The sequence below is a fragment of the Rhincodon typus genome, unplaced genomic scaffold (assembly GCF_021869965.1).
Source record: "Rhincodon typus isolate 14 unplaced genomic scaffold, sRhiTyp1.1 hic_rhity00003753, whole genome shotgun sequence".
Taxonomy (NCBI): Eukaryota; Metazoa; Chordata; class Chondrichthyes; order Orectolobiformes; family Rhincodontidae; genus Rhincodon; species Rhincodon typus.
The window spans coordinates 1-15422 of NW_025969391.1; the positions used below are offsets into that span (position 1 = coordinate 1).

At 41.1% G+C, this 15422-nt stretch overlaps 1 protein-coding gene across 1 annotated transcript; it reads right to left on the reverse strand.

The window, feature by feature from the left end:
* Positions 1-1446: 1446 nt before the first annotated feature.
* Positions 1447-10545, reverse strand: adamts1 (ADAM metallopeptidase with thrombospondin type 1 motif, 1). The gene is made up of 9 exons (XM_020524408.2): positions 9721-10545; positions 8826-9248; positions 8481-8613; positions 7837-8004; positions 7121-7407; positions 6451-6637; positions 5525-5703; positions 4783-4958; positions 1447-4051 (listed from the first exon to the last, which is right to left on the reverse strand). The coding sequence occupies exons 1-9, from the start codon at positions 10261-10263 to the stop codon at positions 3313-3315; spliced, it is 2835 nt and encodes a 944-aa protein (XP_020379997.2). The 5' UTR covers positions 10264-10545; the 3' UTR covers positions 1447-3312.
* Between the last annotated feature and the right edge of the window lie 4877 nt (positions 10546-15422).

Here is a 15422-nt window from a genome sequence, read left to right on the forward strand (position 1 = left end):
TCTGCTCCTATGATGCTGCTTGGTCTGCTGTGTGCATCCAGCTCTGCACCCTGAGGCTGAGAGGGAATCTGTTTGGGGTGTACAAAGTTCTGAGGGGCACAGGCAGGATAGATTGGGAGAAATGTTTTCCCTTAATAGAGGAGTAAATAATCAGGGAGTCCAGTTTGAGGTAAGGAGCAGCAAATTTCGAGGAAATTCCAGATGGTTGTGGCATCTGGAACTCACTGTCAAAAAAATAGTAGAGGTGGAAAACCTCAAGACATTTAAGAACTATTTAAATGAACACTTGAAACATCATATCATTCAAAACTATAATCCAAATGCTGGAAAATGGAATTAGAATAGATGGATAGTTGATGACTGGTGTAATCATGATGGGCTGAAGGGCCTTTTTCCACACTGTAAAATCTCACTAACACTGTTGAACCTGATGTCACCACACCATCATTCCAGATCCTAACCACTCACGACAAAAGTTATTCAATTGCTTCTTTTGACAATTACCGTAAATCTGTGCCCTCTTGTTCTTGATCTTCCCAACAAGAAATGTTTCCATTATCTCTGTCCTGACCCCTCGTAATTTTGAATATCAAATCTCTCATCTTTCCAAGGAAGTCAGTCCCAACATTTCCAAAATGTAACTGAAACTTCCTCATCCCCAGAACTATTCTTGTGAATCTTTTCTGCTCTGTAATGCCTCTAAAGTCTAAATGAAACCATTAAAGTGTAGTTGATGTCTCCAGTGTTGAATCCATCAAATTGCATAAAGTAGCCTCCTGTAAGCAAACCTTATCCCATAAGCAGGTGCAGAAGCAGTCAGTACTGGATATTTATTGGCATATTTCCCTGAGATTACCTCATTTCCCTTGATGTTTAGTCACCTTGCTTTCAGCAGTATTTTCACAGAGATAGCTGTGATTATTCAGGGAAATCATGGGGTAAGGCCATGCAGTGAACAACTAGTTCCAGTGCCAAAGTACTTTACAAGGGTCAAACGGGAACACTAAGCAGAAGACAGGAACCATGCTTTTTTTTAAGGAAAAATTTCAAAAGAATAGAGATGATGCAAAGTTGTTACCAGAAAGGTTTTCAAAAAAACTGAATGAATGTTGTGATGAAACAGCTGTCTTTGATAGGGAAATGTATCTCATGTAACAAATCACTTTGAAGTTCACTGTATCAACTAAGGTTCAGTATAATCTTATGTTAACAACATTCCACGAATAGCAATGAGATGACAGGTCAGTTAATTTGTTTTTGGTTGTGTAAAGAATTTGGGACAAGACACTGGGAGATCTCTGTACTCCTTTTCAAATCGTGCACTAAGATTTTTAATCCAACAATCAAATTACTAAAACTAGAAAGCCAATATTTACCATTGAAGATTGCAGTACTTCTTTGCACCTCCAAAAAGCATACATAACAAACGCAAGACAGACACAAAGATTGAGAATTCAATCATTTTTATTTTCTCCTAGTGACACATAGTGTATAAATAGTCTATTCTTGTTAGATGTTCTTTGTTCCTTTTTAAAAAAAGCGATAACTTAAAGATTATATTATACAAAGCTTTACAAAAATAAATAAGTTTATTTGAAATCTGTACAAAATGCTGAGTCCTTCACAGAAGGGATTTAATACTTCTACTTATAAAGTACACCTTGTTGGCCTTGGTGCTGGTTTAATATTTACATTCTTCATGTAATTCTGCGGATTTCAAATCTGTAGCTTTGCATTAATAGCAGCTTGTGTATAACATAGTTTAAGCTGTTTTTTTTTCTTAAATAAGATAAATCTTGCCCTTCATCACTGAGGTAGGTGGGGACTGAATTGGTCAGCAGGTGAAACTACAACCAGTACCAACCTGCATGTCAGGACCTTAGGATATTATTTGACAGTACCTTGTAGCCAGGATAATAAAACAAGGAATCCCCCTCTCACACCCACAATTCCCAAACCAATTTTACCATGCTTTCCAAAGTACTGGCTCTTCTTGTGGGACAGTTTTCCATTACTTTGTTCAGTGGCCATTCTTTATTCTTCATCCAGGTTCACACATTTTGGCACGCATCTGACTGTAGGGACATCTCACTGAGCCTAATCCTGTCCCCACAACAAGCAGTTGCTGCAAAGATCATTAAATAATAATCATTTGTGGTAATGCTAGACAATTTTCCTAATACCCCACTGCAGCCTAGAATGTAAGGGCAAATGTGGAGCCTTAACAAGTTCCCAGTTTCAAACATCTAACACATAATGATAAGGGAACCAATATTTGCATTTTTTAAAAAAAGCTCTTATTCCAAGGTTCTGTACCCACCCCTTGGTTTTTTTTTAGTATTATATTTAATGCCAGCTAAATACCCTTGTTCCATGCAATGACTAAGGCAGAAGTCTGCAATGTTTTGAAAAGTTAGCATACGCAAAATGAACTGAATTTGGGCTTATGATGATTCTGCAAAACAAAATGGAAGTCTTGTTCATAGACAGAGAGATTGGCAGGTGTGGACCACAGTATTACACTTTTTGTTTGGTATTCACTTGTGGGATGTGGGCGTCACTGGCTGGCCAGCATTTATTGCCCATCCACATTCCCACATTCAGACTGCAAGCTCATCTGATTTGCAAGGAAGGTGGGGCACAGGATGAAGGGTATAATCAACCGAAACTGGCAAAACTGGAATCATCAGCTTCCAATTTATGGAACAACAATTAACTGATACTTATTCCTCTTCGTACCAATGGCAATGATAGATATCATTCTACAGAGGGAACACCCAGTGGTGTAAGTATTCTAACCACCTGTGAACTAGTTTCTAGAATATTCTGCTATCTTTAAAACATAATTTCTTGCAATTTCCAGGGATTGTGTCCTCTCAGAGAATATATTGTTGCAGAAAAAAAAAAGAGTCCCCAGTGTTCTTTCACTTGTAACAGAATGTGGTCACCACCGGCACTCATGAATAAGGGTCTAACATGCTTATCAAAGAATGAGGAAGACCTCTGATTTCACTGTCAACAGTGAGAGTTCATGGTTTTAAAAATCCATCTGTAGTAACTGACACAACTACTGACTTGAGAGGTAAACAATGCTAGCATTGCATTCCCCAATTAGCCCCAGTCCACCTCCCCAAAACAGTCATAACTGATAAGTAGGTAGACAAATTCAAACAAACATTCATTGTCAAAAGGAAAATGGGTCATATGATTATCATGTTTCACATGACAAATGGATTGGGAAACCCTTTACTTTCAGTGCATTTAGGATGAATAAAAAACATATTTGAACTGTCTTTCATGTATGTTGATTCCTTAGCTACAAGCTTGGATGGTGCAAAGGCCAATCAGATGTTTTGGTTTTTTTGAAATGTTGCAGCTCTCCTGTGGCAGCACCTGGCCATCACGCATGACACATTTCAAAGACCTTTTCTTAAAGCCTTTCCCGCATGTCTTAGAGCAGGCTGACCATTCTCCTAACAACCACCGTGGGCAAGGGATGTCAGCGCACAGTCGGAGGTCATCAGGCTTCAGTTCTTTCACGCAATCAGTGGCTGGTCTCCCATAGATGTCCATACATTTGACGGCTCTGCGTTGCCACCCTAGACCACATGTCTTGGAGCACTCTCCCCATTCACCAATTACCCACTCAGAGGTTACTGTTTCCTTGATGGCATTAAAAGACTCCTTTTTGGAGTTGGGTTTAGTTGGCTGATGCTGTAAGTCCTTCTTTGCGAAGAATGTAAATTTGATTCTTGGCCGCAAAGAATCTCCCACTGAGAGTACTTCAACAATCAGAGGTTCCTTGAGTGCACCAAAGCTACGAATTCTTTCTAGCGACACTGAGGAGCCAGTGTATCTCAACATTGTGCCTTGATATGAAATGTCCTGTTCCAGCGTTGACAAAGTGTATTCCCCATTGAGGAGGTATGTGCCATCAACTTTTTTCAATGCCAGATAGTTGCCATCATGTCTTGCACCATGGAGACTGCGCTGTTTTATGTCAATATTTGTTGCCCCAGCTGGAATGGTTACAACCTCTTGGTATCCAGGTCTACAGAAACAGATTGAAAGAGAAAAAGATCAAAATAATTTCTTGGATTTCAATTTTAATGCCAACTGAAGCATGAACTTCAGACAACAATACTCCCCAATTTTTTCATGTCTGTCACCAAAACACCAAATTTTCTCTTTTTCTGCTTTCCTTTTCAGAAAGGCAAACTATATGGCATCCATTTTCACAGGTGACAATAATCCCTTGTCATTTTTGACTGCTGACAAGCTCATCACAGAAGCATATCTAGCTTCAGTTTTGACCCATATAACACTTACACAATCACCCCCCGAATAATGGTCAGCAACAAGATGCTTGACTATTTGTTTCTCCTTTCCCTTGTTTAGTGATACACCAGTGTCACTTATTTAAAGCTGACTATTTGACTATACGGATGCTCTACCATCTGAGATACTGGTTATTCATAAAGCAGTCCAACCATAAACTCAGCAGGTTCAAAAAAAATGTCTTAGTATTATCCAGCTAGAGTTACTGAATCTCCAGTACAACAATTTAATGCTGTACACCGAGAATTATCATATGTGAAATGAATTTCTGAAATTACAAAGGATACCAATTTTGATTGTAAATGCTTGAAAAGTGGCTTTCAAATTGTTTATGAAAATCAGGCCAAAAACGTCTAAGCATTAGGACTAAGTGCTTCTGTAAACTTAATTGGATGTTTTACATTTATGCAATGTTAGCAGCAAAAGCAAGGAGTTCCTACTTACTTTGAACGGTCAAATGAGCCAGCAATCTTCTTGCAAGTCAAGCCTTTGCCTCTGCACACACCACACTTGTCAAACTTCTTGTTGGAGCCGATGACTCTGTCACAACCAGCCTTGACACACTGTCCTTGAACGCATACAGACGTGGAGTCTGGGCTACATGGTGTGCCGTCAGCGACCTGTGAAGAAAAATGTTTATACTTATTACTAATCCTGAAGGAGAATAGTATCCCAGTGGTTAAAAAACAAAACACTGCAGAGTATTGGATCACTAACAGACACTAGCCTTGCAACTTGTATTAGAATAATTTGGATAAATTCTCTTGGGAATGACTGTATTTTTTTTTCTCTGGTTTTTTTAGCAAAGTAGATTTCATGACATTTTGAGATCATTGATAATGCATCAAATTACCAATTCTTTTAAAATAAAGGATAATTGTTTTTAATTCTGCTATGGCTACTAAATTAACAGTCCATGGGTGGGACGTCTGTCCAGTGCTCACTTGGAGTGAGTGATCAAATTTGCAACTGGCAGGTACAAAGCTCTTGGCAGGCATGTTTGTGATACTTATGACTTAAAGATTTTCTGTACTCTGTATTGATGGCTTGACTGCTGTAATAGAGACATGACTTTTGCCATCCCTTTGTTTATACACACTGGAGCTTGAACCAAGATCTCAGCAGACTTTCCTCAAATCAACTGGGGAGGAGCTGAAGGGAATTTTTGAAATATTGGAAAGCATACCTTGGGTTGGAGCACAAAGTAGTAGCCTGTGCCTTTTGCTCGACAAATAAGTTTGCATCGATCTTTAGGAGAGACGCCAGCATATTTTGGGATCCACTCGACCGTGGGCATTCCTCCAAAGGCAGCAGACTTTGAGACATCATTGTGCGTCTCACATTGCTCTTCACGGAATGTTTTACCTGTAACAGAAACCATCAAACTGAAGATCAAAGACATTGAAAAAATAATAATCATAGTCAAAACAAAGAATCTGAAAAGCAATATTCAACTTCTCAGGGTCATAGAGATATATGGAAACGGACCCTTCAGTCCAACTCGTCCAGGCCAACCAGGTATACTAAATAAATCTCGTCCCATTTGCTGGCAATTGGCCCATATCCCATAAACCTTTCTATTCATATACCCATCCAGATGCCTTTTAAATGTTGTAATTGTATCAGCCTTCACCACTTCCTCAGGCAGCTCATTCCATACATGCACCACCCTCGGTGTGAAAAAGTTGCCCCATTTATATCTTTCCCCTCTCACCTTAAACTTATGCCCTCTAGTTTTTGATGACCCCCACCCCAGGGAAAAGACTATCCATGCCCCTTCTGATTTTATAAACCACTATAAGATCACCCCTCAGCCTCCGACACTCTAGGGAAGATAGCCCCAGCCTATTCAGCCTCTCCCTGTAGGTCTAAACGTCCAACCCTGGCAACATTCTCATAAATCTTTCCTGAACCCTTTCTAGTTTCACAATATCATTCCTATAGGAAGGAGACCAGAATTGCATGCAGTACTCCAAAAGTGGCCGAACCAATTTCTCGTACAGCTGCAACATGACCTCCCAACCCTAAATGTCAATACGTTTGGAAAAGGAATGATTCCCTCTCAGCCAATGTTGTATTGTTGACTATGTTAGATTATTGTACAAATCTTACCATTGTTAGCAGGGCAATCCATGGTGTTGCATGATTTGTATTGGACCCTCTTTCCTTCACAGTACTTCCCACCATTCTGTGGAACTGGATTGTTGCAGTGCCTAAACGAATACTGTACTCCTCCACCGCATGTCCTTGAACACTCACCCCAGGGTCCCCAGGAGCCCCAGCTCCCATGAACTGGAGTCTGTAAAAAAAAAATAACTATTTTAGAGAAAGAACCACCAAATAATTTTAAAACAGTTAATTAACCAATGGTTCTCTTCAACCTGTCACTGCAATTTTTTTTCTCCCTTCTTAACTTGTCTTTTTCCTTGGCCTAAGGGGGATCATTTGGTATGCAGTTCCAGAGAAATCATCAGCTATTTGAAAACTGTTTATATCAAAGATTACACAATTCCGCTGGTTGTTAAAGAGCCCAGATGCAAGTGAGAGTGAGGAACTTGAGGGTGAACTTTCATACAGTCCGGACAATATTTAAACCCAAATCTTAAAAGGTGGATAAACATGGATGTCTGTTGAACCTCTTTGTCCCTTCATTACCAGGGTATTTTAGCAGAAATTGTCACAGAAGATAGTTACTAATTAACTAGAATAGTAAATGAAACAATCAGGATCAAGTATGCAACTTAGGAGTAACTAAAGTAAACTATGTATGTGCAATGCTTACGTTATATTTCTTCATGCTTGTCTGGTTAACACACTTTCCTTCCATACACCATTTTCCTTCTCCGCAGCTGGTACCATCAGCCCATGGGAAGTGCTTGGTTTGGCAGATAAGCATCCCACCAGACATTCCAGTGCACCACAGCAATGAACAGGTGTTGCCTGCATCAGGACAAAGCCTTGACTCTTCCCCAAAGGTGAACTGGCACTGGCGATCTGCATTGTAGGTGTTCCCTGGCAATTCACCAGGAAGCTGTAGTGGCTTCTGGGGTTTGTCCAACAGACATTCTCCTGAAAGCAGAGATGTAGACTGAATTTTAGCTTTATTGCAAATATTTCAGCAATATGCAAGATATTTGCAAATTTTCGAAGTAAACTGGAAATTCACGGTAAAATTTGAAAAACTGAAAATTATTAGTTGAAAAATATTATTTTATATTATTGTTTATACTATCAAGTCACTTGGTCTATAAATTGAAGAAAAAGTTAAAAATATTGTACTAATAACAGTTAAAACATTACAATTTGTAGTCTATTAATAAAAATAGTAACTGTCTTTTCATTGAAATTACAACTAATTATAGTGTATTTAATAGATACATTATTCAGAATAGTTGTTATGTATTTAATCAATTCAGTTGCTAAAGTTGCATAGTCGAAAAAAAAGAGAAATTTCCCAGAAACATAAACTTTATTTTTGGGCAGGGGTGTGGTTCTTACCATGTCCATTGTCCAGGAAGGAAGTGATCATGTATGCACTGCACGCAGACCAAGGCTGGTTCCTATCCAAGTTGGAGAGTGTCGACGCCATCATGTGGGAATTCCCATTTTGAGGAATTGTATTAAGACATTGCCGTGCGTCATCATGGGGCATGTTAAACACGTGGCCTGGAAAGACGTAAAGAAAATCACTTAAGTCTCCGATTATGCAAATATTTTAAGTTACTGTTGAATGACTATTCCGTACTTCGCAAGTCCCATCTACTTATATTAACTTCAGAGATACCTCAGACAACATTGTAATGTACTGTGTCCCACCCCTGATACAGTGTAAAATATATTATTAATTCATGAATATGTCCTAATTTCTCCCAAATCAATAAATCAAATTTACAGCAAGTGGTTTCTTAAAGTTAGACATTTTGTACAGCTACACAAATAATATTTAATATAACTGATGTGATTTTAAAAAATGCTCAAATGCATCTTTCCTCACGATCTCCAGAAATTATATAAACTAATCTATGCATTAAACTAAGCCAGATTACAAAATTAACACAAACAGCAGCAGGAATTCCATCTTCAGCAAGTAAATTATAAAATTAACACAACAAATATTTATCCTTGGAGGTCGGATTACTTACCCAACTCGTGAGCTGCAGTAAAGGCAGCTTGCAGACCATCATCCTCAATGACTGAGCAGCTCCGGCTGGGATCACAAATCGTCCCAACATCAGCCATCCCCAGCGTATCACAAGTCTGGGCTCCACACAGATCCTTAATAAGGATAAACAAGGGCAGCATTTAGCAAAATCATTGGGGAAATAAAGGTCAAATATAAAAGCTGGCATCCTTCTTTACCAAGAATATTTCTTTAAAAAAGCCCGTGTGATTTTCAAAAGATGCTTTGTGAAAGGCCCTTTGCATGCACATTAAACAGATTGGACATGCATACTAATAGACATGTTTGGACAGGAGCCTTGGCTTACCGTTCTGGTGAAGAGTATAGCAGTGTCGTAGTGTTCTGGATTACGGTCACTGACTGGGTTGTGTTTCCTCTGCCAAGTACAGAAGTTCCTCAAGGTCAGAGCTGCATTAGAAGACACGTCAGGTCCTTTCTCCTTCTCATAGACAACCAGGATCTTCACCACCACCAAGCTGATGGAGTTTTTAATGCTCGGATGCTTATACAATTTGGCTGCCACTGACATTAAAGTGAGGAGATAGTGCCTGAGCCCACTGCCATGGAACTCTACCATAGAATTGTCTGCTACCAGCAAGGTCTCCACATGGCGAGGCGAGGAGACAAACCTCTTGGCTCTTTGGTGCCCAGTGGGTTGTGGAGTGGCCTTGGATCCAAATTGTTGGGTTTGAGTGCTGTCAGTTGTCTGAGGCATGTCTTGATCACTTACCTAGTGAGACATTTTTTAAAAAAAAATGAAATTAGACGTTAATTGAAAATCAAATAAATTCTCAAGTTGCCCGCTGTAACACAGATCGCAAGCTTACAGCGGGAGATGCCAGTTCATGACACAGCGGCCAGAATTGCACCCTTCTGAGTTGCTGGTTTTTATCTGCAGGCTCGGTAATCCAGGACTAAAAAGTGACCTTTTGAGCAGACCAAGTGCCTTTCAAACATTTGCTTTATGTTCAAGGATAGATTGAACATTTTAAAAAGTATAGTTTTTTTTTTAAAAAGTATCGATTTTATGAAAGAGTATCGTTTTTAAAAGAAGTATAAAAATGTCAAGTTGCAAAGAGAAGTAGCAATGTGAGGAGGGGGAGTTTTTAGGGAAGGGAACAGGGAGTGAGGGGGAGGGGGTGGGGGTGATGTTATCTGCAGTAGAAGTGAAGTGAAGCCAGCGCTGGCAGGGTGGTGCTTACCCCGCACTTGGTGCCGTCTGATCGGTGCGAGGAGCCCAGGCTTGTCCTGCGGATGAAATGAGGCTGCATGCCCCCTAGATGCGTCCGATTGACAGGCTGGATGTGATACTGGGCTCCTTCCACCACGAAAGCGCCTTGGATGCCGTGGCAGAGGCTGACCGCCGCTAGGGAGCCGGGCAGAGAGTTGACGGTGCCGCCGTAGAAGCAGCGGCGGAGGTCGGGCTCTGCCTCCTCTTTCTCGTCCACCTGGGCTTTACCGGGCTCGGGGTCCCCCAGCCGCTGCAAAGTGACAACCGGGGCCAGGAAACTGTGATCGGGCTCCAGCTCCAAGACGAACTGCTGCCCGAAGGCGTGGAGCCGGTAGAAGATCCTTTGCCCCGGCTCTAGCTCCTGACTTGCACCGGCTCCTAGCTCCAGCTCCCGGCCCTCCTGGTCCAGCCGCACCGGGTAAGTGACACTCTCCTCCGGGCTCCCGGCCAGAACCTGTCCGGACCCTAGCACACCGCACAACGACAGCCAAACCAGTCCGAGTACCGTAACCATCTTCCGGACAGACTGAGAGAGGGAGCAGTCCAAAAAAAAAACCAGGAGTCAAACTGCAAAGCAAAAAAAACCTAAAAATCCCGAAGTTCAAACTGGAAACAAAAAGCAATGCAACTTCTCAAATTGAATCAGAAATCGTTTTCTAAAACAGTCGGGGCGAAATTACAGTTTCACTCTTTTGCAGGGAGAAAGTCTCTCTCTATCGCAGTTGCTGCAGAATTGTTCAGCTTAACTGATCCCGTTTAAACCTGGCTGATGCCTCTCTGGTTTGAGCTGGACTCGCTTTGCTGCGCTCCTTTTATAAGCCCCCAGCACCCCTCCTCAGCCTCCAGCTACCCCTCACCCCGGCCCCTTCCTTTTCCCTTGATCAGAGACGACAGCCTATCCCAGCTCGGTGCGTAAGTGAAACTTGGATGAGTTGAATCTGGCCCCCAGCCTGCTCTGTCCACAAGGGCAGTCAGCAAAAGAGCTCCCGTTTCACCGGGAAACGTTCACTGAACAAGCCATTTTCGACCTTTCTTTTGCACCTGTTTTTTTTGTTTCCAGGTAGCCCCTTTCTTGAAAACACAAAACTACCCCAGTTACAATGTCACATTCACAGTAAATCCCTCCTTGTTTTTTCTACAGCGCCCTCATTCATTCAAACAGCCAACTCCTTTCCAATGCAGTTACTCCCGGAGTAAAATTCCGGGTAAACTCAACGGGATTGATTCATTTTCTTATCTGCTTCCGTCTCATTCAGAAAGAATATATCCTTTGTCTCAAAATTATCGCCTTTCAAACTCTCTGATGTCTTCCTTAAACCCCCGCCCCCTCTCCAAACCGGCATTAACCGTCCAAAAGCAACGCTCACACCGAATCACAAAGAAAGCTCTTCATAAAACTTCTTTTTCAAGAAAAGACAAGGTTCAGTTTGAGCTTTTGGGTGGATCCAAAGCGACTGACTTTTTAAGGTGGACGCCGCGGCTAAGTTAGACAAGGAAATTCAAAACCATTTTGAAGTGTTTCGTTAATAAAAAAAAAGTTGTTTTTAAACAAAATCTTTTGTTTGAAGAATGTGGTAAATACAACTTTTAAGATCCCGATATTACGAAATATCGCCACTGACATAAACGGAAAAGATTCTCTTCAGTTGATATTATCTGTCGGAATTTTACTTTTATATCACTGCTAGTAAATAGGTTTCTGCACACTGACGGCATTTCCCAGTTTGCCACGGCTGGCACAATGAATATCCTTTCCTCTCCACCTTAATAGTATAGATTCGCCCGCGCATTCACTATCTGAACCGCCCGAATGAATGTACAGTGTGTATCTCTGATTCCCCAACAAAAATAATTAAGTATCTGAACACTAACTCGCTTCTTTGTATTTTTTTGGGACTGATTCAACGGAGCTCTCGCTTTCCTAATTCTGTTTCTTTAAATTAACAGAAGTAGATTAACCCTTTGTAATGAAAAAAAGTCAAGGCATTTGTTAAGAATGTGAGCGCGCTTCATGTGATTCTCCAAATTAGTGCCTGTCTTTGCCAGTCAGTTTTGATTTTAGGGCAGAGGTTATTTCAAGCTGGGTGTACTTTCAGCAGCTTGGCCTGTTTCCCTGCTCTTGGTTGGCCCGCCCAGTCTAATCTCATGCTTTGGAAGGCGATCTTGTGGGCGCTGCTCTGCAGTGACAACCGTCAGGTTGAAATTAAAACAAAGTTACACCGTGTGTTCAGTTGTCCCTCCCCGGGGGCCCTCACAATAAAGCAGCTGAGGGAACAAGATCAGTAAATCCCTGAATTGAAAAAAAATCTGAAAAAAAATTCTATCAGAGATAGTAGGAACTGCAGATGCTGGCATCCTTCCAAGTGTTTTCTATGTTACGTAGATGTTAGATGGAAAGAGTAAAGATACCTTTTAATGTTATTTTCTATTTGAGAGTTAGGAATGAAACAATGAAACAACAGCATCTGTCGAAAGAAAGCAGAGTAAACGTTTCGCGTCTGAAGTGTCACTGGATCCGAAACGTTAGTTTTGCTTTCTCTGCACAGATGCTGCCAGACCTGCTGACTTTCTTCAGCAATTTCTGTTCTCGTTTCAGATTTCTAGCAGTGCTTTCTTTTGTTAGTCCAGCAGATGGCGCGTTTAAACCACACATGGGTCCCAACGCTCATGTACTCTCATCAACCCGTGTTTTTTTTGTCTTTAGCCAACCTGAGGTGTTTTAGATGACTGAACGGTTATAAATCACCAGTAACCCAAATCATTTGATGATTGCAGTGTAAGCAAACAGGTTAAATCTGGCAAGTGCTTTTATCTATCATTGGAGAGCCAGAGTTCTCACTTAGTGTCTATATTGACCTAGTACAGAGATGTGAGCTGGACACTGAAACAACCACAACCTTCAGGATGCTTAAGTTACACTCATCAGAGCTCTTGGACATTTTCTTAATGCTTGCGATGAATGATTGTATTTCGTTTATCTATGTAGCATTTTGTTTGTTGAAGATTACTTAGAATTTTTTTCTGAATTCCCAATCTTACCTCAAAGACGGCAGAACAAGTTGGTGTGAGAAAGGGGGTAAAAGTAACAGTGATACAGTTAGATGGCGGTCTCCAGGACTCGGTTTGAGGCAAGTTGCCGGGAAGGCAGCTTCATTCTGCAAAAGCCGACAGACAGACTTTCAAACTGGAAAATGTTTCATTAAAGGCCAGTACTGGCATCCATCCTCTTGTTATGCTCAAAACTGAGTTCAAAACGTTTTTTGCCTGCATGACAAGTCAGGTATGCAGCCGCTTGGACGGCTCTGAACGACACACGAAAAATCCTTTGTGAGCGTGTTAAACTTGATTCAATGTGATCAATTTACCACCAGATGGCGGCAGTGGAGCATTTTTGCATATGCAGTACTGTACGAGGGGAGAAAACTCCACCGTCTGCTCTCCACCGGCTTCTCAACCCCAACCCTTCCAATGGATCCTATAAATTACCTGGTGCTTGTCTTCTGTGGTGAACCACAATGTCATAACTCCACGGCAACATTATGGACGAGTTATAGAATCCCATTGATGCTCATATAGCGGGCACTAGTTCTTATAATGTAACATGTAGTTCTGAAAAAAATCAACATTTTATTTAAAATCAACATTTGTGTGTTTATTAAATTAAAAGCAAATGGAATTTGATTGTAGCCCACAGCTCACTGACATATATTTGTTATATTATGTACAAATTATCTGATCTCCTCATTGGATTCCAGGCTGTGACTCATTCTCAGATATCCATTATTCTATATTAAACCACCTGAACCCATCAGTTACATTCCAGATTTGTATTCACGTCTGCAACTAACTCGCAAGTATCCATTACTAAACGTCATAACATTTATAGTGTTATAGTATAGTAATAACAACATGAATTCTCTATTATAACAAGGTGTAGAGCTGGATGAACACAGCAGGCCAACCAGCATCAGAGGAGCAGGAAAACTGACGTTTCGGGTCTGGACCCTTCTTCAGACTTCCTACTATCTTTGAATTCTCTATTACAATTTAGATTACAATCCACTCCAGGGTGTCCATGCACCATATTTCACCCATCTTCCACCTCAGTTCTCCGTATGGGGCAACATCACTGAGCAAAATCCACCAGCTGGTGTCCTTTATATTAAGGAATGGGAAACATAGGAAACATAGAAAAGAGCTGCAGGAGAAGGCCATTTGGCTCTTTGAGCCTGGTCTGCCAATCAATATGATTATGGCTGATCATGCAATTTCAGTACCCCACTCCTGCTTTCTCCCCATACCACTTGATCCCTTTAGCTGCAAGGGTCACGTCCAGCTCCCTCCTGAATATGTCTAACAAAGTTGTATAGAAATTTCTTGTAGCAAGCCCTATCTATTGAAAGGCAGGGTTTGAACAACCACAGCAAGAATGGTCCTTGCTAAACAGGTTTAAGATCAGCCAGGGCCCTTACACAGTCACCTTGCATCACTGTGGCCTCAGTACACCCATGCACTTGTGGAGAGACACAAATAATACTGCCCCCTTTACAGTCTATATGGCAGGCTAATCACAATAAACTCAGCAAATGAGGCACCAATCACTTGGTTCTAGAGGTTTGCATTTGCTAAATAAATATACCAAAAGTTAAAGAGGTCAAATGGAAGTATATTTTAAAATTGTGTCACGTGTCCACCAGGTGGCAGTAGATCACCAGGCTCAAATTCTGAATTACCACAGGCAGTTAGGACAGCCTATCAGATGAACAGCCAAGAGCAGGTTTTACAGTGTTTAAAACGTTTGGATTAGTATTTGGATTGGTATTTTATTGATAAATTATGTATCAAGTAGGATCAAATTCGGAAAACAGTAGCAGTCAAGAGACCTTACGGTCACATTCCACCATCTCACTTGAGAACTTGAATTTGGTTAAAACAATCTGGAAATGAAACTGTTGTCAGTAAGAGTGACAATGAACTCTTCGTATTGTCATAAACCCAACTAAGGTGCTGGAAGGAAAGAAACTTTTAGCATTTTTATTATTTGTTTAAGGGATATTAGAATGGCTGGCAAGAACAGCCTTTTATACCTGACTACAATTGCCCTTGAGAAGGTGGTGGCAAACTGCCTTCATGAAATACTGCAATCCATTTGGTGTAGGGACACTCACTGTGTTGTTTAAAAGGGAGTGCCAGGGTTTTGACCAAGTGACAGTGAAGGAAGGATGGTGTGTGTCTTGGAGGGGAACTACTAATGGTGACATGCTCATGCATCTGCTGCCAATATCCTTCTAGGAGGTAGCGAAGCAGACTTAATATTTCACTTCCAATATGACTCACTGTCTCTAATCTCCCTCATCTTTAACGTTTGCCTGACTTGAACTCCTGTTTCACTTGCTCCTCCTCACCTTTATCGGGAGTATAAAACCCATCACTTTACCATCTCTTTCTTCAGTTTCAAAGAAGAGTCATTTTGGACAAAAAACATTAACTCTTTCTGTCTCCACAAATGCTGCCAGACCTGTTGAGTATTTAGAGATAGTAGGAACTGCAGATGCTGGAGAATCTGAGATAACAAGATGTAGAGCTGGATGAACACAGCAGGCCAAGCAGCATCAGAGAAGCAGGAAGGCTGACGTTTCGGGCCTAGACCCTTCTTCATTTTCTGAAGAAGGG